Raw genomic sequence first — 25,759 nt, 5'->3', positions numbered from 1 at the left:
CCTCTACAAGTGAGTTGAGAATAGTACACGTTTCCAATGACTTTTTTTACGTTGTTCTGTAACAGTCATTTATTCTTCCGTGAAAAGCGTGACTTTGAACTCGGAATTTTCCCCGTCCCGAAAAGTGAGTACCCAAATATTAATCGTCTATGTTGGTGGATTTTTGTTTTTCGAAACTACCGAACGAGTCACTAGCCTCATTTGAAACCGAACTCTTCCGTATTATGTTATGAGGAGTAAAGCAATAACTTGTGATTACTGATTACTGATGTGTGAAATTATTCCTACAACGCAAAAGTATTTTTTTCAATTCCAGATAAAATTTGTTGGTACTACACGAAATAAATTACCCCATACGTTACAATAAACATTTATTTCAATTCCTCCTTAAGCAGTTTTCTCAAGTCCTTGCGCGAAATTTTTCCAATTTGGTTCCTCGGTATATTCTCTACAAATCTCACCCCACCGTGCAACCACTTCTCCTCGGACACAAAATTCTTCACAAACTCAACAATCTCCTTCTCTCCCACCTCCACCCCCTTCTTCTTAATCACAAAAGCCACCGCCACTTCTCCTTTCCTATCAGGCTTGCCAACAACCGCCACATCTTTAATCGCGGGATGTTTGAGCAAAATATCTTCTAATTCTGCCGGTGGTACTTGGCGAGATTCGTACTTGATAATATCTGTCAGACGATCAACGATGTAAAAGTTGAGATCTTCGTCATAGTATCCCACGTCTCCGGTTCGGTAAAAGCCGTCTGCATCGAAAGCTGCTCGGGTGTTCTCAGGATCCTTGATGTATCCTTTCATGGAAGTCGCCTTGACGTAGATTTCTCCACGTTGGTTGCTACCCAGTAGCTCTCCAGTGTTGATGTCGATGATCTTAACGGAAGTTCCAGGAGTTGCTTTACCACAGCTTTCGGTTACGACGGATCCAGGCGGGGAAATGAAAACGGCAATTCCAAGTTCGGTAGTTCCGTAGACTTGACGCACAGCCTTAATTCTGAACCTGGAGCGGAAGAATAATTTTTAGATAATGTAGCATTTTATTGCCAAGTTTCATTAACTTTTTTAAAATTTTATTGTGAATGGCGCTCGGGAGTAGCGAACCTCCTGAACTAATTTCTTTAACTGAAGACATATCGTATTGATCCACGAGAGGATGAGTTGCCAGATAGTCGACTATTATGGGGACAATAAACATTTGCGAAATTTTATGCTTTTCAATAGTTTCTATAAATTTTTGGGGACCAGAACTAGGGTCCGCCATCACTATTTTATTCCCTCCGTATATTGCAGAAAAATTAATAGTAAAAGCGAGGATGTGTTGAAAACGCAGTACGTGAAGAAGTACATTATCACTGTGGTAAGGGCACAAATTAGGGTCCCTGCAAGAAAAACAGACACATTCATATCTGATCTACTCAGCATGTAGTACTTACATATAGTGGCTTATATTTGTACGAAGAGTCGCATGGGGGATCATGACACCTTTTGGCAAACCACTAGTCCCAGAAGAATTTATCATATACGCTACTCGATCGTTAATATCTGTTACTTTTTCGGGTTCAAAAGAAACATTCGGATTTTCTTTAAGTAAGTCTTTGAACGAAACGACGTCCTTGTCACCGACACCATCATCACTGTAGTGTACGATAGATTTGATAAACGTGCATTCGTTTCGTAACGACTGAACATTGGATACGGCCTGTTTCTGACAAATCACTACTTTTGGGTCAGACATCATCAGATACCTTTTTAATTCGTCTGAAACTCAAACTGTCAGAATTATGCAAACTTTCGACAACGCTACCAACAAATGGTAAATTCTGGGTTCAACAAATGGAAAGGTACTGCAAGGTACAAGCAAGCCAGTGTCGCTATCCAGAATTTGTGTGAATTTTCAGCGAAAATAGCAACATGATCATTTTGAACGACTCCCAGCGTCCTTTGAAGATTTATAGCAAAGTTGGTGCTTTTTGTAACTAAGTCGCCGTAAGTACAAGAGATGCCAGTTTTGATTTCGTGCTACAAATGTCTCGTACAAAAAGAAACTGTCAGTGGAAACTTACCAAAGCAACTGCATCACGGTTGTGTGTTTTTATTTTGTCAAGAAATAATTTTCCTGCTGATTCTGCCGGAATTTCGAAAGTTTTTGCAGGAACTGTTATTATTTTCGAGTGTTGGTTTTGAGAGCTTAGTCTTCGTAAGGTTTGCCGGAAAATAGTGCTCATTTAAACGGAAAAATGGCGACTTTCACAACAATTCTGCAAGCTGTCAGTGTCACCTAGACGTCGAACAATATCTAGATCAGAGGAAATAATTTCGGTTCCTGCAAAAACTTCCAAAGTTTCCTACAATTAACAGGAAAAGTGCCTTTGACAAAATAAACACATCCTAGAAGATCGTAGTAACTTTCATGGACCAACAAACATTCCAGTTACTTATTTTGTCCTTGCAATTATCGTTTGAAGTTAAATCCGAAATTTGGGTGGCAGCACTTGCTTAGATATAGATGGCAGTTCCTTTCCACCTATTCCAGATTTCATCACTTGTAAGTCAGTGATTTGTTCAAGAATACATAACGGGTTTGAGTTTCAGATGAACTGTGACGAAAAGTATTTTGAAATGGAAGAAACGGGAAATATTGCAATCAAGTTGTACATAGAACGATCATCTTTCTGGTACCATTAATATTCATATATTTATTAAAAAATACATAGCTTACGACCCCAATATTTTACTAGCATGTGTAGAATAACAATACCTTATAAAATCCCAGTAAAAATATAACGAACAATACACAGACAAAAATAAAACCTATACTTTTTTAATATTTCACAACCGAATTTTTCCAGTTGTAGATTTTTGAGTTGAATTATCGGAAGCTTCTAAATCAGAATATCCTTTCTGATGATCTTGATGTACATCTTTTGGTGATCCAGAGAGATTCAAACTGGGGGAGGATTTAGTGGCATTTTGATTCGCATATTCAGTACTTTCTTCAGAACTAACATCTTGTGTTGAGTTCTTTTTTGGCGCAGAACCATCGGAACGACTGGAAGCCACCACCCCAGATGGTTGACTTGTATTTGCGGTACTTGAAACTGCTGACACAGAACCATTTGATGGTTTAATAGGTGGTAAATATGTCGTCTGGTTTGCGTTCTTGGTGGCTGCAGAAGTTACATTTGTTGCTTCTGTTAATCAAAAAAGTACATGAAACGTGATAATTTAGTGATATCGAAGTACCAAAATGAAATAGTAACTTACTTCCAGCGACTCCTGTTCTAACAAGCAACGCGTTTGCAGAAACTGCCGCAACAATAAAAACCAGAAATATTTCTTTGGAAAACATCATAGCTCCTTACAAAAGCAAAGCCGGTACTGCGACGTTCACAAAAACGGATTAGTACCTAGAGTTATCAAAGAATGTGCAAAATCGTCATGTATGTGGAATTCCTGTTATGCAAAAATATTTTCTTAAATTCCAAATAAATTACCCTATAGTTTAAAATAAACATTTATTTTAATTCCTTCTCAAGTAGTTGCCTCAAATCCTTGCGCCCAATTTTTCCACTTCGGTTCCTCGGTATATTGTCCACAAATCTCACCCCACCGTGCAACCACTTCTCCTCAGTCACAAACTTCTTCACAAACTCAACAATCTCCTCCTCTCCCACATCCATCCCCTCCTTCTTAACTACAAAAGCCACCGCCAACTCTCCTTTCCTATCAGGTTTGCCAATAACTGCGACGTCTTTAATCGCGGGATGTTTGAGCAAAATATCTTCTAATTCTGCCGGTGGTACTTGGTGCGACTCGTACTTGATAATATCTGACAAACGGTCGATGATATACACGTTGAGATCTTCGTCGTAGTAGCCTACGTCTCCCGTTCGGTAAAACCCGTCTGCGTCGTAAGCTGCTCGCATGCTTTCGGGATCTTTGAGGTAACCTTTCATGGTAGCCGCCTTAACGCAGATTTCTCCACGTTGGTTGTAACCCAGCAGCTCGCCAGTGTTGATGTCGACGATTTTGAGGGAATTTCCTGGAGTTACTTTGCCACAGCTTCCTGGTATGAAGGAACCAAGTGGGGAAATGCAAACGGCGGCCCCAATTTCGGTGGCTCCATAGATTTGACGTACAGATTTAATTTTGAACCTGGAATGGAACGAAAGATTTCAATCAATTTCGTAACTGTGTATTTTCATTTACTTTTTCAAAACTTTGTCGTGGATAGGATGTGGCAATGTGCTACCCGCCGAGTAAATCTCTTCGACTGAAGACACATCGTGTTGATCCACTAGAGGGTTAGTTGCCAACTGATCGACCATTATGGGAACAACAAATAGTTTATTAACTTTATATTTTTCAATACATCCCAAATACGTTTCAGGACTACAATTAGTATCCGTAATCACCATTTTAATTCCTTGGTGCAATGCACACGCACAAGTATTAAATCCATGAATGTGGTGGAAAAACATTACGTGAAGAAGCACACTTTTGCTGTGATAAGGATACAAATCAGGATCTCTGTAACAACAAGAACCAAAGAAATGTCGATATCTGATCCAATCCCTTTAGGAAACTCACTCAGCATGGCTTATATTTAATCGAAGATTCGCATGAGTGACCATCACCGCTTTTGGCAATCCAGTAGTACCTGAAGAGTTTACGATAAAGGCCACCCGATCGTCAATATCAGTTACTTTTTCCGGTTCAAAAGAAACATCTTGGTTGTCTCTAACCAAGTCTTTGAACAGAATGACAGCACTATTACCATTATCATCATCATCATCATCATCACATACTACGATCGACTGGATAAACGTACATTCGTCTCTTAAAGACTGAAAGTTGGGTACGGCCTGTTTCGAACAAATTACCACTTTGGGTTCAGACATCATCAAGTACCGTTTTAATTCATCTGGAACTCGAACGCTTAGAATGATGGAAACTTTCGAAAACGCTACCAACAAATGGTATATTCTGGGTTCAATAAATGGAAAGGTGCTGCGAGGTATAAACAAGCCAGTGCTGCCACCCAGAATTTGTGCGAATAATTACCAAGGATAGCAACTGTATCATGTGGTACGATCCCTAGGGTTCTTCGAAGGTTTATGGCAAAGTTGACGCTTTTTGTTACCAAGTCGCCATAAGTGCAAGAGATGTCAGTTGTGATTTCGAGCTACAAATTCGTTGTATCAGACAGGAAAAACGTTTGATGGGGACTTACAAAAGCAACAGCATCTGGTTTGTGTGTTTTAAGTCTGTCAAGAAATAATTTTCCTGCTGATTCTGGTGGAAATTGGGATGTCTTCGGAGGGACTATGATTATTTTCGGGTTTTGTTTTTGGCAACCAACTATAGATAAAGTGTGTCGGAAAGAAAAGGTCATTTGTAAGTGTAGAATTGGTGATTTTGACAAGGTTTTTTCGACACGTTGTCATCGTAACCTAGCATCGACATTCGGTTAAAAGACATACGTTTTGCCCTTTTTTATATTGCAATTTGCTAATCTCTTCTTGCCATGTATGTGACTTGTACAACTTTTTTAAACCAAAAATGCACAATATCTAAGTCATGCCAATTAAAGCAATAACCTGTGACTAGACGCAATCTTGTACGTGCTTTTAAATTCAGTCAAACTTCAACAAGTGGTAAACATGGACACGAAAATTATTTCAGTTGCTGCAAAAACCTCCAAAATTCCTCTAGAATCAACAGGAAAACTACTGTTTGACAGAATTAGCACCTTCGAAAACACAGCAGTGGCTTTCGTAAGTCATCAAACATTCTACTCACTTAATTCCACTTTGCAATTACAGTTTGAAGTCAAATCCGGCGTAACGTGCACCTACGGCAACCTAGCTATCAACAGCCTAAACCTAGCCAGAAATCTCCGAAACTCAGTAGGAATAGTAAAAAATGACCACCTCGCCATCATTAGCGAAAACTCACACAAAATCTGGGTGGCTGCATTGGCTGGGCTATACCTAGCCGCTCCATTCCACCTACTAAACCCAGGATTTACCACTTGTAAGTCACTGAATAGTTCTAGAATACATAACGTGGTTGAGTTACAGATGAACTGAAAAAATACCTGATGATGTCTGAACCGAAAGTGGTATTTTGCTCGAAACAGGTTCTACTTAAACTTCAGGTAGTTAGAGACGAGTGTACTTTTATCGAAGCGGTCGTACTTTTTGATGACGAAGATGATACCAGCAAGGACGTTATTCTCTATAAAGATTTGATCCAAGAGGGGTGCGACGGAAAATGTTTTGAAATGGAAGAAGTGGATGATCTTGACAATCAAGTTGCATATATAGCAAATTCTTCTGGTACTACTGGGTTACCCAAGGGGGTCATGGTCACACACGCGAATTTGCGCTTGAATATGAGCCACGTTATGTAAGTAAAATTTCGTCAACTACTAGATCTAATGCAGCATGTTTTCAGAGATAGGGAGTTATACCCTTTCGAAGATAACAGCGTAGTTCTGCACGTCATCCCTTTCTACCACGTCCACGGTTGTGGGGTGTGCTACTGCGGGCTGTACCGAGGTCTCAAGCTTCTGGTAATGGACCAATTCGAGCCCAAGTCGTACTTACACAACATCCAAGAACACAAAGTCTCTACATTATTCATCGTTCCGACATTAGCAGACTTCCTAGCTAACAGTCCCTTACTCGACACGTATGACTTATCCTCAGTGGAACAAATCTACTCAGCGGCGGCGGTTCTCAAAACCACCACCCACCAAAAAGTCCTCAAAAGGTAAAACCCTCTTGGTAACAAAAAAGTTAATCAGTTTGTTTCATTTTTAGATTTAACATAAAATCCGTCCGCCAAATCTACGGCGCCACCGAAATCGGCGTCGCCGTCTTCATGACCCCCACCGCCTCCTTCAAGCCGGGAAGCACCGGCAAGGTTACCCCCGGCGTTTCGGTAAAGATCGTCGATCCGGCCACTGGCGAATCTCTCGGGTGTAACCAATCAGGAGAGATCTGCGTCAAGACCGCCACAATGAAGGGCTACCTCAACGATCCCGAGAACACACGAACGTCGTTCGACGCCGACGGGTTCGTCCGAACGGGAGACGTGGGGTACTACGACGAGGAGCACCACTTTTACATAGTGGATCGACTGAAGGATTTAATTAAATATAAAGCATTCCAAGTGCCACCATTGGAAATCGAGGAAATTTTACTGCTTCATCCGGGGGTGGGGGATGCGGCGATTGTGGGAAAGCCAGACGAGAGGTGCGGGGAGTTGGCGGTGGCGTTTGTGGTTAGGGAGGAGGGGGTGGAGGTGGAGGAATCAGAGGTTGTAGATTTTGTGGCCAAGTATTTGAGTGTGGAGAAGAGGCTGCATGGAGGGGTGAGGTTCGTGGGGGAGATACCGAGGAATGGGGTGGGGAAGATTTTAAGGAAGGAGTTGAGGGAGTTGCTTTAATAAAAATGAGTACGTTTGAGGTTTTTTGTGTCGAGAGTTTTTAAAACATTTATAAAAAATTAAAGAGATTAAACATCTGAGATATGCTATCTTTATACAGGAAAATGCATTATCGGCCATATTATTACTTATCGTTGTAGAGAATATAGCTAAAGTTTGTGATTGTTATTGAGATGTTAAGTGAAGTTATAAAAATATAAACAAACGTGGTAATAATGGCAGAAGTAAGTACCTAAATACATAATTTATCCAATAATAGTGATATAAACCGTACTAAATAACATTGATAAACTCGAAATTTTTAAAAATTTGAGTTCTATTGATATAAATAGACTGATAAGACAGTTTAAGAGTGAATCACCTTTAGTAAAATTGCAGGAGCAGATTAATACAAATTTTTAAACACGATAACACGTTATCGTTCCGGTAATAAATTTTTAACCTGTTGCTATTCATCAGATAAGATTATTACCAATATACTCAGAATTTAAAACAAAATAACTTGCAGGTATTCAAAAAACGATCCGGGACTACAGACAGGGGCAAAGACTATGAACATCTCTACATAGCAAACATAATTTTAAAATTAGTACCAGACGACGCCATAGAAAACTTTTACGTATCGTCGAACGACGAAAAATACGGTTCTTTTGATGACGTCGTAGTTGAAATTAAGTACAAAGCCAAAGAAGACAGACAAATATACGCTGTACAGCTGAAACAGAGCAAAAGCAAAGTAGTACGTTGTAAAGATTTGTCCACACAAAAAGGAAATTTCAGTATACCTGAATACTTCGGAGATTACGAAAAAAATCTGAAACCGCTTCATAACACTTCTACCAACTTTATTCTCTATACAAACTTGAACGCCAAAATCACTGATAATTTTCTGCTCAACTTCAAAAACGAAGAATTTAATGTCAACGTGCGGAATATTCCACAAAGTGATTTGTTGTCGTCTTGCGAAGATGGAAGTTGTTATGTTTTCGAAACGGAAGACAAACACAGCGATTTTTTCAGAACGTTGTCTCTGTATTCTGGACAAGCCGACGTTAACCAGATGGAAAAAAATGCGTTCAAAATGTTTGTTGATGCATTCAGTGGCGACAAAACATCTTTCGACAAATTTGTGAGTTTCATCACGAAATGGAGCGTGCAAGAAGGGAACAAACTGAAGCTGGATAAATCGTGGATGCAAGACGTCATCGCTTTATCTCTTGTGTCTCCTTTCGTCAAACCGTTGTCGTTCTCATTTGGTTCTATTAGTGAAAAAGAGAAAGTTATTGCTGGTGCCATTTCTAACTTTCACGTTACTCTTCTTGGTAACGACGATTATGCCAAAATAAAAAATTTGTGGGCAGATGTGATCGATGCAGTTGAAATTGTACAGCTCAAAATAGCTAGAACAAAATACCATTTGATGTTAGATCAAATCAAAACGAAGGACTCCTTACGTAAAGAAGATCAAGAAGTAAGTAAGCTTTTATGGTTGTTGGAAAAGTGTCCACTGGTTGTTGAAGATTCTTTCCAAACACAGCGAGCAATAGCGTTATGCCCCGAAAGATGTTTTATTATTTTGAGCGTCGACGAAACAACAAGTCTGGGTCATGATATTTTCAAAAATGTATCCGATTTGAGAAAACACGAAGAAATATTCAAAAGCGTCTTGAATAATTTTACCTATTCGTTGGAAGGACAAACGGAGGTTTCTTTGAACGAACGATTAAAATGGAATGAAGAACTTGATACAATGATCACCACTTCGAAATTAGTTCAGACGATCGATCGACCATTGCTTATTGGAAGTGTGAAGGAAGTTTTGCCACCTTGTCACGTCACTCGGACACTATCAAAAATTCTGATAGACGTACAATTCGTGGAAGCAGTCACCAATTCCGTTATTGTAGTGACCGAAGTGGAAGACCTTACCGCGTTTGTAAAACTACACTTAAAAGAAGCCCAAAACCATCATTCAGATGAAAACACCGACGAACATGTTTGTGTGGAAGTGCGCAACAATGTCGTACATCTATATAAAGGTAAACTATCCCAACAAGAGTTCCACAATTTGTGTACTAAAACTCCGGCAAAAAATAAATGTCATCGGTTTAAATACGTCGACGAAAAGGCTCTAGAATGGATCGAAAGTACGAACAATTTAGAAGAACTTAAAACATTTCGCTTGAGCGGATTTAGTACGCACAGTGTACACGAATCACAATTGGTTAACGACGATAACAAAACGAAGATTATTTGTGCTAATCCCGGAATGGGCAAAAGTACTTTGATGAAAAATTTGAAAATCAGTACCTGTTCCTCTATTTGGACGATTCTGATTAGCGCAAGGAATCATGCTTTGTATTTCCGGAAAAGAGGAGGTGACGTCGATGGGTTTTTTAACTATATTTTAGACGAGAACTGTCGTTTGTGTCATACTTTCGATGCAGGAGTTTTTAGAACTTTGTTGGAAAAGGATCAAGTGCAGCTGATTTGGGACGGACTGGACGAAGTTTCTGATCGAAGTTTAGATGTTATATTGACTTTGATAAGCGCTATATCTAACAAAGGAGTGAGACAGTGGATAACGGCTCGAACTAACGTGAGAAATGTCTTGGAAAACCGCTTCCATATATTTTCAAGAGATATCAAACCATTTAATCAAGCGGAACAGCATATCTACGTCCAAGAACGTCTAAATCTATCGGAAGATGACCTACGCGTTATATTCCATAAAATTAAGGTAAACGTAGAAATGTACTCAAATAACGATATTCTGGGAATTCCTTTGCAAATTTACATGTTAACAGAATTATTTAAACAAAATTCGAAAAAGTATGCAGATCTTCTAAATACCGGGTTCACTTTATTAGATTTATATGAAAATTTTATACACGAGAAGTTTGAAATTTATTTTAACGAGAAACGCCAAAGTAATCGAAAGATTGACACCGTCGACCAAGACTGCGAAGACGAAATGGAAGAAAGAGTAAACTTTTACAAGGAATTAGCTTACTATGTATATTTAGAAAGCAAGTATAGAGTAATTCTCAAAAGAACTTTTGAATGTCTCACCTCATTTAACAACTTTTTGTAAAAAATCAAACAAGAGAGGGATCCGGTGGGTTTAATCAGCAACGTAACAATAGAAAACGTGCCAGAATTTAGTCATAATTCGTACGGTGAGTACTTTGCAGCTTTATACTTGTTCGATACTAACCGAGAAAAAGCAAAACAGGACGATTTTATTTCCAATAAAAAATTTAACAATATCAGGTTTTTCTTGGACTTAATGTTGTGTAAAAATTCTAAAGCTCATGTCGCAGTGCTGTGCAGAAATTGTATAATTCTAGACCAATGCACAGAAGAAGATTTGCGTTGCAGGGACCAGATTGGGCGTAGTGTATTAGAAGTGACGTGTAGGTGGAACGAACAGAGTAGTTGCGTAGAAACTGCAAGTAGTGTCCGCGGAAAGCTACGAATTGAGAATAGAACGACTACTAAAAGGAACAAGAAATTACGTTTTTCAAAAATCTTGAAAATATTTCCAGCTTGTGACGCACTACCATGTAATATTAAAAAAATTTTACTGCTTTTACCATTTTTAATACCACTATTGCATAAACCGGACTTTTCTTTCAATATTGAATCATTTGCCACAATGTTGTACTATGCAATTGAATTTGATTATGTAGTTGTTTTCAGATACATCGAAAATGTACAATATCTGAGAGATATTTATGAAAACTTCGATCCACACAGCTTGTTAAGTATGGCAGTGCGACTTAAGTCTCTTAAATGCTTAGAAGAATTCCTGTTGAAAAAACAATACAGCTATGTAGTGAGACAAGACCTAGAAATTCCACTTTCAGTATGCTCATTTGAATCTGATGAATTTTTTTCACTGATGATGAAGCAAGAAATCAACTTAAATAAATTTGTTTGTCTTGTTTGCCGAAAAGGCAGTCTTGAAAATCTAAAGTACTTACGCAGCAAAGACATCAGTGTCGCCACTGAAGACACAAATGGTCAAACATCTATGCATTACGCTTTTGAGCACAATAGCAAAAACTCGTTGGAAATAGGAAAGTTTCTAATTGATTTAGGAATGAGTGTAAATTCTACAGATGCTAACGGTTTAGTGCCGCTACATTATGCTCTTAGAACTTTGCTTTATTCAACTTTTAGAGAATTGAAATCCCAAGATTTTAACGCAGTAAAATTATTAATTGATAATGGAGCAACCCATAAGGTCCCACAGGTTGAAAATTTTTTACCGATTTACCATCCACTACCTGGCTGTGAAACCTTAGACTTGTTACTAGATGAAACAATTAGAGATACACACAATCCAAACATAGTGATTTCTGCTTGCCAGGTTGCCAATGGGAGTCTTGACGTTTTGTATTTTCTAAAAAGCAAGGGCTTTAAATTCGACGTTCCGGATGTCAATGGGTTCTTACCTATACATTATGCCTGCAAACTAAGAGATGTAGACACTGTGAAATTTTTGATTCAAAATTCAGAAACCGTAAATATTCCAGATGCTAGGGGACGGATGTCGATACATTTTGCCTGTAAAAATATGGACTACTCTGTGGAAATCGTAGATTTGTTGTGTGACATGGGGGTCAGTGTAAATTCTGAAAATGTGAATGGTCGTTTGCCAATTAACTATGCATGTAGACACGAATTTCCGGATATAGTACACTTATTAGTCGATAGAGGAGCAAAGTTGAACGTTCCAGACGGTTATGGTCAGTTTCCGATACATGAAGCCACTAGAAATGACGAAATTTCATTAGATTTGGTTAAACTGTTAATTCGGAATGGCACAGAAGTGAACGTAGTTGATCTAATTGGTGATTCGCCCTTACACAAAGCATGCCTCAACATAGACGTCGATTATAAAATGATGAAATTATTACTTAACAATGGTGCGAATGTAAATGCTGCAAATCTAGACAGTGAAATGCCGATACATTATGCTTGTAAGTACGAAGTTATCAGTATGGAAATAGTAAAATTTTTTGTAGACAACGGTGCAGATTTAAATGCCGTCACTGCTGTCGGGTACATGCCGATACATTATGCCTGTATTCATGTGACTGAAGATTCAAACATTATTGAGTTTCTTGTTATCAACGGAGCAAAAGTGGACGCAACAGACTCGAAGGACAATATGCCTATACATTATGCTTGCGGAAATGCATGGTGTGGTTTCCAAATAGTAAAATATTTAATTGACGTAGGAGCAAAATTTGATGTTCCGAATGCAGGTGGTCTGTTGCCTATACATTACGCTTGTGAGAGTGGATGTGACAGAACTGTGAAATTTTTAACACGTGGATGTGGAAAAGAAAATCCTGTAGATAATAGTGGTCAGACTTTGATGCACCATGCTTGCAAAAATAGAAACTATGGTGTCGAAATAGTAAATATTTTGATAAACGAAAGTCATAGTTTACACTCAGTAGACGAAGACAATCGTCTACCAATACACTACGCATGTGAAAATGAGAAACAAGGATTTGAAATTGTCAAACTGCTAACAGATCAAGATGTCGGTCTCTATAGTTCCGACGTAAACGGATTAACGCTAATGCATATTGCATGTAGGAACCAAGAAGATGGTTTCGATATAGTAAAATTATTGCTCGATAAAAATGTAAAACTTGACGTTATAGATGTAGAAGGCCGTCTTCCTATACATTACGCGTCTGAAAACAATGGTTGCGGTTATGGAATAGTGAAACTGTTGATAGAGAAAGGCACTAGAGTAGACGTTGCGGATACAAAAGGACGACTTCCCATCCACTACGCTTGTATGAACGGAAATCTTAAAATAGTCGAAGCACTGATGAACCAAAATTCGGAAACCCTTGACGCAACAGATGTAGATGGTCGAATGCCTATTCATTTTGCGTGCGGAAATTTTAAATTCGGTACTGTTCTAGTAAGACTTTTGCTTGATAAAGACGCAAAACTTGATATTCCAGATATTAACAACAAAATGCCCATACATTACGCATGTGAAAGTGGAAGTCTTGAAACGGTAAAAATTTTCCTGGACGAGGACATCAACTTTCAAGCTACAGATGCAGATGGTCGTCTACCCATTCACTATGCGAGTGGAAACAAATTTTCCCCACAAAGCAAAAAAATACATTCTGGATTTCAAATTACGAACTTGTTAATCAATAGAGGGCAAAACATTCACGTCGCAGACAAAAACCAAAAAATGCCCATACACTATGCGTGTGAAACTGGAAGTCATGTAACCGTCAAACTGTTGCTAGACCAAGGAGCAAAAGTGGATACGCCTGATATAACTGGACGATTTCCTTTGCATTACGTAGGTCAGAATGATAGCCAAACAAATTTTAAAATAGCGAAATATTTGCTTGATCACGGTGCAAACTTAAACGTTACAGATTCTACAGGACGAACACCTCTACATTATGCTTGCGAACTCCGGTACGATCTTCTATTAAAATTCCTAATTTTTAAGGGGGCGAAACTCGATGTTCCAGATATAGATGGCGTGATGCCAATTCATTGCGCGTGCGCAAAGGGCTGTCGCCAATACGTGAAAATATTAACTGATAAAGGTGTAAAGGACGACGTTGCAGATGCCCATGGACGGACGCCTTTGCATTATGCTTGTCAAAATAAAGAAAATGGTTACCCTATTGTCAAATTGTTATTGGAAAAAAATGTTGGGGTTAACGTTGTCGACAATGACGGTCTTACGCCTGTGGATTGCACACGAATGGTAGGCAATTCTGAAGTAGAACGTTTACTCTTATCGTGTAACAGTGCTAAATGACAAGATATACGTAGTGTTTTTTTTTTAATTTGTATAACAAGTTCTTAGTATTTTTCGAATCTTGTTCTGTGTCGAAATTTGTAACAAATAATATTTCTACAAGAGTTTCCCCAAATATCGACTTAAATTACCTTCGAAAACTTTTGTACACATATGTAACTAATTAGTTGATTAAAAGTATGTATTAATAAATTGATTATTTTTACACTAATTTATTTAAGATGTATAATATCTCGCTTATATATTCATATGGCGTGACCTCAAGCGCGGCCTTGGCCATTGAACTAATTAGCCAAATACACTGACGTCATCCGAGGTCATCAAGATGGCAGCGTTTGACAACTAGCCGGTTTTCTCATAAGAGTCAATGCTAATATTTTCGGAATTCATTTAAATTTGAGAGTTTGTCAACTGTGTTTTTATAGTTTGGTAAGTTTGTTACAGTTTCTAGACTGTGTAGATATCTGTAAAACGCACCATAACGTTTGAATATGCTTAAAAAATAATGTTTTCCAATGTGATGTACAGGTTAATTTCGTTGCATCTTAGGTATATTATTTGTTTTGCAAATTAATTCTTTGTTAATGTACATCAATGTTTTTTAAATACACTAGCATCTTAATATTATAATATTTTGTATTTTAGGAGAAAATGCCTAAATTTCGTGCTGTTGTGGGTTGCGCGAATTGAAGCACCAGAAATGCGGACAAATTTTATTTTCTTTTCGCAGCAATTAGCAACAATAATGGTAAATATATACAGGATGGGAAAAAAGGCGGAAGCTTTCGTTAAAAGCTTTGAAATGAGTGGATTTAACGAAGCCAAAGTAAAGTATTCCTATGTTTGTTCGGATCATTTTATTTTAGGTACAGTACCTACCTATTAGATTTACAGTTTCTAACAAATTACTACATTGGTGCTCTTTTAGGTAAACCTGCAGATTTGTCGGATGTGAACCATCCTGATTATGTTCTATCACAAAATTTAGGATATCAAAATAAATCAACTCATAATACTTGTAATGTTGAAAGACACAGTTGTTTAAAAAAGAGAAAACTGAATAAATGCCTCTGGACTTTTGAAGGCACGAGTTTTATTGTGGGTTATTTTACTTACTCTAAAAATAAAAAAGTTTAGAATGGTATTCATTGTTATGGTAGGGACATCGTCTAAACACAAACTAAAATCACTTGCACTCATTGTATAAGGATCTACGCCGTTTAAATTGTTTAACTTTTGTACATATCTGTTTTTGTCTTCGACGGAAAGACATCGTGTATAACCACTTAAATTATCCACACTAAAAACAAATCACACACCTTCACTTAAACCCGTCACAGTAACCTCAAACGAAAATATTAATTTCCAATTTCCCGCTTAAAACACACGGATGTTGGATGACGAGGAATTCAGACCAAAACAGTGTTCTGTATTTTTATTTTTATTATGTATTTCTAAACTCAAATCGCCAAAAAAAGCACCCTGATACACAGAAAAGATATGAAAGAAGCTATTCACGTGTTTATTTTCTAGATAAATAGCCACACTTTTAAATAAAATGCGAAAATGTTAACATTGTCGCTTATGGAGTTTCACGGCGCTTGTCAAACGCTGAGTTCCCGCCACAACATGACGTCACGTGTTATTGGCTAATAAGTAGCTGTATTAGATTTATTAGCAGTTCTGCTAACGTTTGACAACGAAGATTATCGAGGCATCTTTAATACTTAAATAAGTTATATACTAACTTATTTCTTTACAAGAAAAAATATTCGTCCAATTGTTTTTAAAACCTAAATTACTCCTACTATTCACCATTTTGCCATCTAGTGTCTGAAAACTGCACTATTTTAATAACGAAAACTCCACAATAAATCCACTTCACTTACGCAATATAGAGACATCTGTTACAACTATCCTTTGCTATGGATGACGCATCGGCCTCTACAAGTGAGTTGAGAAAAGTACACGTTTCCAGTGACTTTTTTTACGTTGTTCGATAACAGTCATTTATTCTTCCTTGAAAAGCGTGACTTTGAGCTCGGAATTTTCCTCGTCCCGAAAAGTGAGTACCCAAATATTAATCGTCTATGTTGGTGATTTGAAACCGAACTCTTCCGTATTTCTCAGTCGGCTCAACCTTAACATTGAATTGACTTGTGTTATCTTATCTCCAAGAAATCAAAAAATTGGTCTAAAGAGTTTAGACAGTACTTCCCTCGCTGTCGGAAACTTGACGACTGCATGCCTATTATGTTTTTTTTTCTCATTACATTTTTGTAGTGGGAATTTAAAAAAAAATTGTGATGACGTCATCAACATTTTTGCAAGGACACGTATATCAGTTGGGATAGATGTAGTGTAATACTAAGAATAAAATTATTGTGTTCCCAAATTTTCGGGAAAATGAATTGGGTCGTTTTGAATATTGATTTCTTATAATCAATAAAATAACGAAACAATTTACTCACGTATACGGCGCCGGTGTGTAATATCTAGAGAGCGGATTTCTGTCGGGCTAGGCAAGGCCAAACTCGGTACGGCTCGCACGGGATGCGAATTCATTGCCGTTGCGGACTGCACTTCGTTTATTTGAGATTAGAATAACGTTGTTTCGTTGCACTCTGCTGTTAATTCCCGTTCTCATTTACTTAGCCGTTTGATTAATAAATCGTTAATTATATTTATGGAATCCAGCACGTCTCCCCCCTATAATCGTGACGTAGCCCGACAGAAATCCGCTGTCTAGTAATATGAGGGGCAACTGAAAATCGTTTATGTATAAACATTCTTAATTTAAACTGACAAGCGTAACAGCATACGTAAGAGCCAAACAGAGAAACTGTAAACAAAACGACCATCGGTTTTATTGCTTCGACTTCCGCTTATTATATAAAACATTGCGTTTTATTTTAATTCTTGACGGTGAAATTCACAATTGGTTGATTATAAACATGTCTATTTCGCATTCGCGGAACCAAGTGACCGCATAAAACAAATGCAGGTCTGTAATGTTAAAGTCGATGTAAATAAGCGTGCTGCTCTTATGTTTCAACCGAGTTTTTCCTTTAACAAATTTTGTGTCTACCAAATTGGGTTGGTTGGGGTGTAATACTAATAATAAGTGTTGCCTTTAATTTAATCAATAAAATAAATTGACTTCATTAATTTTTTTGAACCACCTCTTAAGAAAATCTAAAAAATATGAATGGAATGATAAATCACAAGTACAAACTAATCATATTTTTTGCATTTTAGATAGGATTTATTCAGCAAAATTTAAGGGTGACGTCATCAATTTTTTTAGGAGGGATGAACAAATACATTTTGAACAAAAGTTTACCATGCTTATAATAACTTTAAAATATTCCCAAGATTTCAAAGCATTCGGTTTTGTAATTCCTGATTAAATCGATAAAATAAATTCACGCCTTCATTATTTTTTTTGAGTCACCCTGCATATGCAAATCCAAAAATATGAATGGAATGATAAATCACAAGTACAGACTCATCATATTTTGTACATTTTAGATACGATTTATTCGGCAAACTTTTGAGCTGACGTCATCAGTTTTTTGTAGAAGATAACCAAATATATTTTGACTAAAAATTTATTATGCTCTTTATAACCTTACAACATCTGCAAGATTTCAAAGCATTCGGTTTTGTAGTTCCTGATTAAATCAATAAAATAAATTTACGCATTCATTAATTTTTTTGAGTCACCCTGTATATGCAAATCGAAAAAATTTGAATGGAATGATAAATCACAAGAAGAGACTCACCATATTTTGTACATTTTAGATAGGATTTATTCAGCAAAATTTTGTGGTGACATCATAAATTTTTTAGGGGGGACGACCAAATACGTTTTGATCAAAAATTTACCATGCTTATGATAATTTTAAAATATCTTCAAGATTTCGAAGCATTTTCGGAGATTATCTGTCTAATAAAAATCCGTGACAACAGACGGACAGACGGACAGACGGACAGACAGACGGAAATGGCAGACCTATTTCTTCGTCTTCTAGGGGTCATGAAAGATCGAGAAAACGTAAAAGTAGAGAGTCGGCCGACGGACTCGATTACAATACTTCCTTTGCTTACGCTCGGGAAGTAAAAATTGATGACGTCACCCTTAAATTTTGCTGAATAAATCCTATCTAAAATGCAAAAAATATGATGAGTTTGTACTTGTGATTTATCATTCCATTCATATTTTTTAGATTTTCTTAAGAGGTGGTTCAAAAAAATTAATGAAGTCAATTTATTTTATTGATTAAATTAAAGGCAACACTTATTATTAGTATTACACCCCAACCAACCCAATTTGGTAGACACAAAATTTGTTAAAGGAAAAACTCGGTTGAAACATAAGGGTAGCACGCTTATTTACATCGACTTTAACATTACAGACCTGCATTTGTTTTATGCGATCAATTGGTTCCGCGAATGTGAAATAGACATGTTTATAATCAACCAATTGTGAATTTCACCGTCAAGAATTAAAATAAAACCCAATGTTTTATATAATAAGCGGAAGTCGAAGCAATAAAACCGATGGTCGTTTTGTTTACAGTTTCTCTGTTTGACTTTCACGTATGCTGTTACGCTTGTCAATATTCAAAACGACCCAATTCATTTTCCCGAAAATTTGGGAATACAATAATTTTATTCTTAGTATTACACTACATCTATCCCAACTGATATACGTGTCCTTGCAAAAATGTTGATGACGTCATCGCAATTTTTTTTAAATTCCCACTACAAAAATGTAATGAGAAAAAAACACAATAGCCATGCAGTCGTCAAGTTTCCGACAGCGAGGGAAGTACTGTCTAAACTCTTTAGACCAATTTTTTAATACATGTAAAAATACATTTTTCAGAAGCAACATGGAATCGGATGTTGCGTCGAATGCTGCATCACTGGTAAGCAAATCTTGAATGCGTTTTTTTCGAAAAACGAAGAAATACAATTTTTTAACATTACAGAAATTCAAAAAAAGATCTGGCACCACCGACAGAGGAAAAGACTATGAACACTTTTACATCGCGAACTTAGTTTTAAAATTAATAAGCGACGACACCGTCCAAAACTTTTACTTATCGTCGAACGACGACAAATTTGGAATTTTTGACGACGTTGTTGTAGAAGTGCAATATATCAATCAAAAAGAAACACACCTCTATGCGGTACAATTGAAGCAAAGTAAGAACAAGGTTTTACGTTCCAGAGACTTTACAGCTCCTAAAGGGAACTTTAGTTTCGTCGAATACCTCAAGGATTACAACGAAAACCTAAAAACGACATACAATTCCATCAACGTTGTTCTCTTCACAAATTGTAACGCTCAAATTAGTGACAATTTGTCGGTCGACTTTAAAAAACAAGAATTTGTCGTCACCGTGAGCGAGACTCCACAAAACGATCTCTTGTCGTCTTGCGCACAAGGAAGTTGTTACACGTTTGCAACAGAAAACGAACAAAACGATTTTTTCCAACATTTTTATCTATACACGGGGCAAGCGGATGCGGACCAGATGGAAAAAGAAACGTTCAAAATGTTCAGTAAGGAATTCAGTGGTGACAAAGCAGCGTTTCAGATTTTTTTACGATTCATTACGGAATGGAGCAAACTGGAAGGAAATAAACACAAGCTGGATAAAAAGTGGATGCAGGAAATGATTGCTTTGTCGCTTTTGTCGGCCGTCGTCAAACCATTAAAATTTGCGAAGGACGTTTCAGTCAGCGCGAAAGGAAAAACTGTGCGGACTGCAGTGTCTAAATTTCATGTCACTGCTCTGGACAACGACGATTATATCAGTATCAAAAACCTGTGGGCGGATGTCGCGGATGCAGTAGAAACATTGCAGATTAACCAAGTCAGGAAAAAGTATGATTTGATGTTGGATTACGTATCTTCTAGAAACCACCTATATCAAGAAGACAAAGAAATAAGCAAGATTTTATGGTTGTTGGAAAAGTGTCCGCTGGTTGTTGAAGTTTCTTTACAAACACAGCGAGCAATAGCGTTGTGCCCCGAAAGAAGTTTTATTATTTTGGGCGTCGACGAAACAAGAACTCAAGATATTTTCAAAAATGTATCCGATTTAAGAAAACACGAAGAAATATTCAAAAGCGTCTTGAATAATTTTACCTATTCGTTGGAAGGGCAAAGGGAGGTTTGTTTGAACGAACTATTACAATGGAATCAAGAACTTGCTACGATGATCACCACTTCGAATTTAGTTCAGACGATCGATCGACCATTGCTTATTGGAAGTGTGAAGGAAGTTTTGCCACCTTGTCACGTCACTCGAACACTGTCAAAAATTCTGATAGACGTACAATTCTTGGAAGCAATCACCAATTCCGTTATCGTAGTGACCGAAGTGGAAGACCTTACCGCGTTTGTAAAACTACACTTAAAAGAAGCCCAGAAGCATCATTTAGATGAAAACACTGACGAACATGTTTGTCTGGAAGTGCGCAACAATGTCGTACATCTATATAAAGGTAAACTATCCCAACAAGAGTTCCGCAATCTGTGTACTAAAACTCCGGCAAAAAATAAATGTCATCGGTTTAAATACGTCGACGAAAAGGTTCTAGAATGGATCGAAAGTACGAACAATTTAGAAGAACTTAAAACATTTCGCTTGAGCGGATTTAGTACGCACAGTGTACACGAATCACAATTGGTTAACGACGATAACAAAACGAACATTATTTGTGCTAATCCCGGAATGGGCAAAAGTACTTTGATGAAAAATTTGAAAATCAGTACCCGTTCCTCTATTTGGACGATTCTGATTAGCGCAAGGAATCATGCTTTGTATTTCCGGAAAAGAGGAGGTGACGTCGATGGGTTTTTTAACTATATTTTAGACGAGAACTGTCGTTTGTGTCATACTTTCGATGCAGAAGTTTTTAGAACTTTGTTGGAAAAGGATCAAGTGCAGTTGATTTGGGACGGACTGGACGAAGTTTCTGATCGAAGTTTAGAAGTTATATTGACTTTGATAGACGCTATATCTAACAAAGGAGTAAGACAGTGGATAACGGCTCGAACTAACGTGAGGAATGTCTTGGAAGACCGCTTCCATATATTTTCAAGAGATATCAAACCATTCAATCAAGCGGAACAGCAAATCTACGTCCAAGAACGTCTAGATCTATCGAAAGATGACCTACGCGTTATCTTCCATAAAATTAAGGTAAACGTAGAAATGTACTCAAATAACGATATTCTGGGCATTCCTTTGCAAATTTACATGTTAACAGAATTATTCAAACAAAATTCGACAAAGTATGCAGATCTTCTAAATACCGCGTTCACTTTATTAGATTTGTACGAAAATTTTATACACGAGAAGTTTGAAATTTATTTTAATGAGAAACGTCAAAGTAATCGAAAGATTGACACCGTCGACCAAGACTGCGAAGACGAAATGGAAGAAAGGGTAAACTTTTACAAGGAATTAGCTTACTATGTATATTTAGAAAGCAAGTATAGAGTAATTGTCAAAAGAACTTTTGAATGTCTCATCTCGTTTAACAACTTTTTGGAAAAGATCAAACAAGAGAGGGATCCGGTGGGTTTAATCAGCAACGTAACCATAGAAAACGTGCCAGAATTTAGTCATAATTCGTACGGTGAGTACTTTGCAGCTTTATACTTGTTCGATACTAATCGAGAAAAAGCAAAACAGGACGATTTTATTTCTAATAAAAAATTTAACAATATCAGGTTTTTCTTGGACTTAATGTTGTGTAAAAATTCTAAAGCTCATGTAGCAGTGCTGTGCAGAAATTGTATAATTCTAGACCAATGCACAGAAGAAGATTTGCGTTGCAGGGATCTGATCAAGCGCAGCGCACTAGAAGTTGCGTGTATGTATAACGAAAAACGTAGTTGCGTCCAAGTTGTAAGTAATTTCTATGGTAAGCTACGTATTGGTGACACGATTAGCGATTTAAACGGGAAATTACGTTATTCAAAAATCCTAAAAATGTGTCCCACTGGTTACACTTTGCCGTGTAATGTAAAAAAGACATTACTTTTGTTACCATTTTTAATACCACTATTACACAGTGCGAACTTTTCTTTCAGTAATGAATTGTTTGCCACGATGTTGTATTATGCAATTGAATTTGATTATGTAGTTGTTTTCAGATATATTGATAATACAGAATATCTGAGAGATATTTATGAAAACTTCGATCCACAAAGCTTGTTAAGTATGACAGTGCGACTTGAGTCTCTTAAATGCTTAGAAGAATTCTTGTTGAAAAAACAGTACAGCTGCATAGTGAGACAAAACTTAGAAATTCCACTTGAAGTATGCTCATTTGATTCTGATGAATTCTTTTCACTGCTAATTAAGCAAGAAATCAACTTAAATAAGTTTGTTTGTCTTGTTTGCCGAGCGGGCACTGTTGAAAATCTAGAGTACTTACGCAGCAAAGACATCAGTGTCGACGTTGAAGACACAAAGGGTCAAACATCAATGCATTACGCTTTTGAGCACAACAGCAAACACTCGTTTGAAATAGGAAAGTTTCTAGTTGATTTAGGAATGAGTGTAAATTCTACAGACGCTGACGGTTTAGTGCCGCTACATTATGCTCTTAGAACTTTGCTTTATTCAACTTTTAGAGAATTGAAATCTCAAGATTTTAACGCAGTAAAATTATTAATTGATAATGGAGCAACCCATAAGGTCCCACAGGTTGAAAATTTTTTACCGATTTACCATCCACTACCTGGCTGTGAAACCCTAGACTTGTTACTAGATGAAACAACTCGAGATACACACAATCCGAACGTGGTAATTTCTGCTTGTAAGATTGACACTGGGAGCCTTAGCAGTTTGTATTTCCTAAAGGATAAGGGTTTTAAATTCGACGTTCCGGATGTCAGTGGGTACTTACCTATACATTATGCCTGCAAACTGACAGATGTAGACACTGTGAAACTTTTGACTCAAAATTCCGAAACAGTAAACACTCCAGACCCCAAGGGGCGGATTTCGATACATTTTGCCTGTAAAAATATCAATCACGGCGAGGAAATTGTAGAGATGTTGTGTGACATGAGAGTGAGCGTACATGCTAAGGATGCAAATGGTTGTTTGCCAATTCATCACGCTTGCAGAAACGAAAATCCTGATTTAATACAATTATTAATCGACAGAGGAGCGAAGATAGACGTTCCGGATGGTTATGGCCAATTTCCAATACACGATGCTTGTGGAAATGAAGTATATGCATTAGAGTTTGTTAAACTACTAATTGAAAATAAGACGGTACTGAATGTAGCTGACATAAATGGTGATACGCCCATACACATAGCCTGCACCAACATATATGTTGATTATAAAATGATAAAACTATTCGTAAACAATGGGGGGAATGTAAATGCAACAAATCTAGATGGTGAAATGCCGATACATCATGCCTGTAACTACGAAATTACTGTTAAAAGATTAAACATTTTTGTAGACAACGGCGCGGACTTAAATGCCGTTAGTGGTAAAGGTCGTATGCCGATACATCATGCCTGTGCTAATGCGCAAGATTCAAAGGCTATCGAGTTTCTCGTTACCAACGGAGCAAAAGTGGACGCAGCAGACTCGAATGACAAAATGCCTATACATTATGCCTCTGGAAATGAACGTTACGGTTTCCACATAGCAAAATACTTGACTCAGTCCGGAGCAAAGATTGACGTTCCAGATGCAGATGGTCTGTTGCCTATACATTACGCTTGTGCGAGTGGATGTGACAGAACTGTGAAATTGTTAACACGTGAATATGGAAAAGAAAATCCTGTAGATGATAACGGTCAGACTTTGATGCACCATGCTTGCAAAAATAGAGTATATGGTATCGAAATAGTAGATATTTTGATAAACGAAAGTCATAGTTTAAACTCAGTGGACAAAAATAATCGTCTACCAATACACTACGCATGTGAAAATCCGAAACAAGGATTTGAAATTGTCAAACTGCTAACAGATCAAGATGTTGACCTCCACAGCTCCGACATAAACGGATTAACGCTAATGCATATTGCTTGTAGGAATCAACAAGATGGTTTCGATATAGTAAAATTATTGCTCGATAAAAATGTAAAACTTGACGTTATAGATGTAGAAGGCCGTCTTCCTATACATTACGCGTCTGAAAACAATGGTTGCGGTTATGGGATAGTGAAACTGTTGATAGAAAAAGGCACTAGAGTGGATGTTCCGGATACAAAAGGACGACTTCCCATCCACTACGCTTGTATGAACGGAAATCTTAAAATAGTCGAAGCACTGATGAACCAAAATTCGAAAACCCGTGACGCAACAGATGTAGATGGTCGAATGCCTATTCATTTTGCGTGCGGAAATTTTAAATTCGGTACTGTTCTAGTAAAACTCTTGCTTGATAAAGGCACAAAACTTGATATTCCTGATATTAACAACAAAATGCCTATACATTACGCATGCGAAAGTGGAAGTCTTGAAACGGTAAAAATTTTCCTGGACGAGGACATCAACTTCCAAGCTACAGATGCAGATGGTCGTCTACCCATTCACTACGCGAGTGGAAACAAATTTTACCCAAGAGGAAAAAAGATACATTCTGGATTTCAAATTACGAACTTGTTAATCAATAGAGGACTAAACATTCACGTGGCAGACAAAAACCAAAAAATGCCCATACACTATGCGTGTCAAACTGGAAGTCATGTAACCGCCAAACTGTTGCTAGACCAAGGAGCAAAAGTGGATACGCCTGATATAACTGGACGATTTCCTCTGCATTACGTAGGTCAGAATGATAGCTACACAAATTTTAAAACAGCGAAATATTTGCTTGATCACGGTGCAGACTTAAACGTTACAGATTCTACAGGACGAACACCTCTACATTATGCTTGCGAACTCCAATACGATCTTCTATTAAAATTCCTAATTTTTAAGGGGGCGAAACTCGATGTTCCAGATATAGATGGCGTGATGCCAATTCATTGCGCGTGCGCAAAGGGCTACCGCCAATACGTGACAATATTAACTGATAAAGGTGTAAAGGACGACGTTGCAGATGCCCATGGACGGACCCCTTTGCATTATGCTTGTCAAAATAAAGAAAATGGGTATCCGATTGTCAAACTTTTATTGGAAAGAGGTGTAAATCAAGACGTCGTCGATGTTGATGGTGTTAAACCAGTAGATTATGCCCGTAAGAATAGTAATTTTAAAGTCGAGCGGTTAATGACAAACGCCAAATAATTTAGAATTTTCCAGAATATCGTATTTTGTTATTGAGGCTGTCGATTTTGTGCAATAAAGTTTATTTAAAAAAGTAGATGTTGAGATTCCTGTTTTGTAAAAATTGCGTCAACAATGTCCCTCTGCTACTAAAAAACAGATGAATTGTCTAGGTAAGAAAAACATTCTTTTAGACA

General features: G+C 37.4%; 5 protein-coding genes across 10 annotated transcripts; 3 read left to right on the top strand and 2 right to left on the bottom strand.

The window, feature by feature from the left end:
• The first annotated feature begins 85 nt into the window (after positions 1-85).
• Positions 86-25,659, top strand: LOC135140199 (uncharacterized). 2 transcript variants are annotated; one of them, XM_064070640.1, is made up of 3 exons: positions 86-124; positions 19,184-19,226; positions 19,290-25,659. In XM_064070640.1, the coding sequence occupies exons 2-3, from the start codon at positions 19,191-19,193 to the stop codon at positions 25,581-25,583; spliced, it is 6,330 nt and encodes a 2,109-aa protein (XP_063926710.1). In that variant the 5' UTR covers positions 86-124; positions 19,184-19,190; the 3' UTR covers positions 25,584-25,659. The 2 variants fall into 2 exon arrangements, with proteins under 2 accessions (XP_063926710.1, XP_063926709.1); XM_064070639.1 differs by lacking the exon at positions 86-124 and adding an exon at positions 16,100-16,357.
• LOC135140202 (luciferin 4-monooxygenase-like) lies at positions 162-2,284 on the bottom strand. The gene is made up of 5 exons (XM_064070646.1): positions 2,075-2,284; positions 1,820-2,030; positions 1,445-1,769; positions 1,070-1,390; positions 162-1,011 (listed from the first exon to the last, which is right to left on the bottom strand). Exons 1-5 carry the CDS (start codon positions 2,234-2,236, stop codon positions 372-374), a joined length of 1,659 nt encoding a protein of 552 aa, XP_063926716.1. The 5' UTR covers positions 2,237-2,284; the 3' UTR covers positions 162-371.
• On the bottom strand, positions 2,740-5,491 carry LOC135140201 (uncharacterized). 3 transcript variants are annotated; one of them, XM_064070644.1, is made up of 7 exons: positions 5,245-5,491; positions 4,986-5,196; positions 4,602-4,935; positions 4,221-4,541; positions 3,506-4,166; positions 3,276-3,418; positions 2,740-3,202 (listed from the first exon to the last, which is right to left on the bottom strand). In XM_064070644.1, the coding sequence occupies exons 1-5, from the start codon at positions 5,404-5,406 to the stop codon at positions 3,527-3,529; spliced, it is 1,668 nt and encodes a 555-aa protein (XP_063926714.1). In that variant the 5' UTR covers positions 5,407-5,491; the 3' UTR covers positions 2,740-3,202; positions 3,276-3,418; positions 3,506-3,526. The 3 variants fall into 3 exon arrangements, with proteins under 3 accessions (XP_063926714.1, XP_063926715.1, XP_063926713.1); XM_064070645.1 differs by having other exon boundaries at positions 3,276-4,166; positions 4,602-4,671; positions 4,789-4,935; XM_064070643.1 differs by having other exon boundaries at positions 3,276-4,166.
• On the top strand, positions 5,391-7,590 carry LOC135140203 (uncharacterized). Of its 2 annotated transcripts, XM_064070648.1 has the most exons (5): positions 5,391-5,788; positions 5,837-6,047; positions 6,095-6,422; positions 6,471-6,788; positions 6,839-7,590. In XM_064070648.1, the coding sequence occupies exons 1-5, from the start codon at positions 5,675-5,677 to the stop codon at positions 7,464-7,466; spliced, it is 1,599 nt and encodes a 532-aa protein (XP_063926718.1). In that variant the 5' UTR covers positions 5,391-5,674; the 3' UTR covers positions 7,467-7,590. The 2 variants fall into 2 exon arrangements, with proteins under 2 accessions (XP_063926718.1, XP_063926717.1); XM_064070647.1 differs by having other exon boundaries at positions 5,391-6,047.
• Positions 7,601-15,375, top strand: LOC135140200 (uncharacterized). Of its 2 annotated transcripts, XM_064070642.1 has the most exons (3): positions 7,601-7,690; positions 7,975-10,206; positions 14,938-15,375. In XM_064070642.1, the coding sequence occupies exons 1-3, from the start codon at positions 7,682-7,684 to the stop codon at positions 14,980-14,982; spliced, it is 2,286 nt and encodes a 761-aa protein (XP_063926712.1). In that variant the 5' UTR covers positions 7,601-7,681; the 3' UTR covers positions 14,983-15,375. The 2 variants fall into 2 exon arrangements, with proteins under 2 accessions (XP_063926712.1, XP_063926711.1); XM_064070641.1 differs by lacking the exon at positions 14,938-15,375 and having other exon boundaries at positions 7,975-10,732.
• Positions 25,660-25,759: the final 100 nt, after the last annotated feature.

This window comes from Zophobas morio, unplaced genomic scaffold (assembly GCF_036711695.1).
Source record: "Zophobas morio isolate AGI-343-1 ecotype UQ-CSIRO unplaced genomic scaffold, CSIRO_AGI_Zmor_V1 ptg000038l, whole genome shotgun sequence".
Classification (NCBI taxonomy): Eukaryota; Metazoa; Arthropoda; class Insecta; order Coleoptera; family Tenebrionidae; genus Zophobas; species Zophobas morio.
The sequence above is the reverse complement of the archived record's forward strand: the minus strand, read 5'-3'. Positions and strand labels throughout refer to the sequence as shown.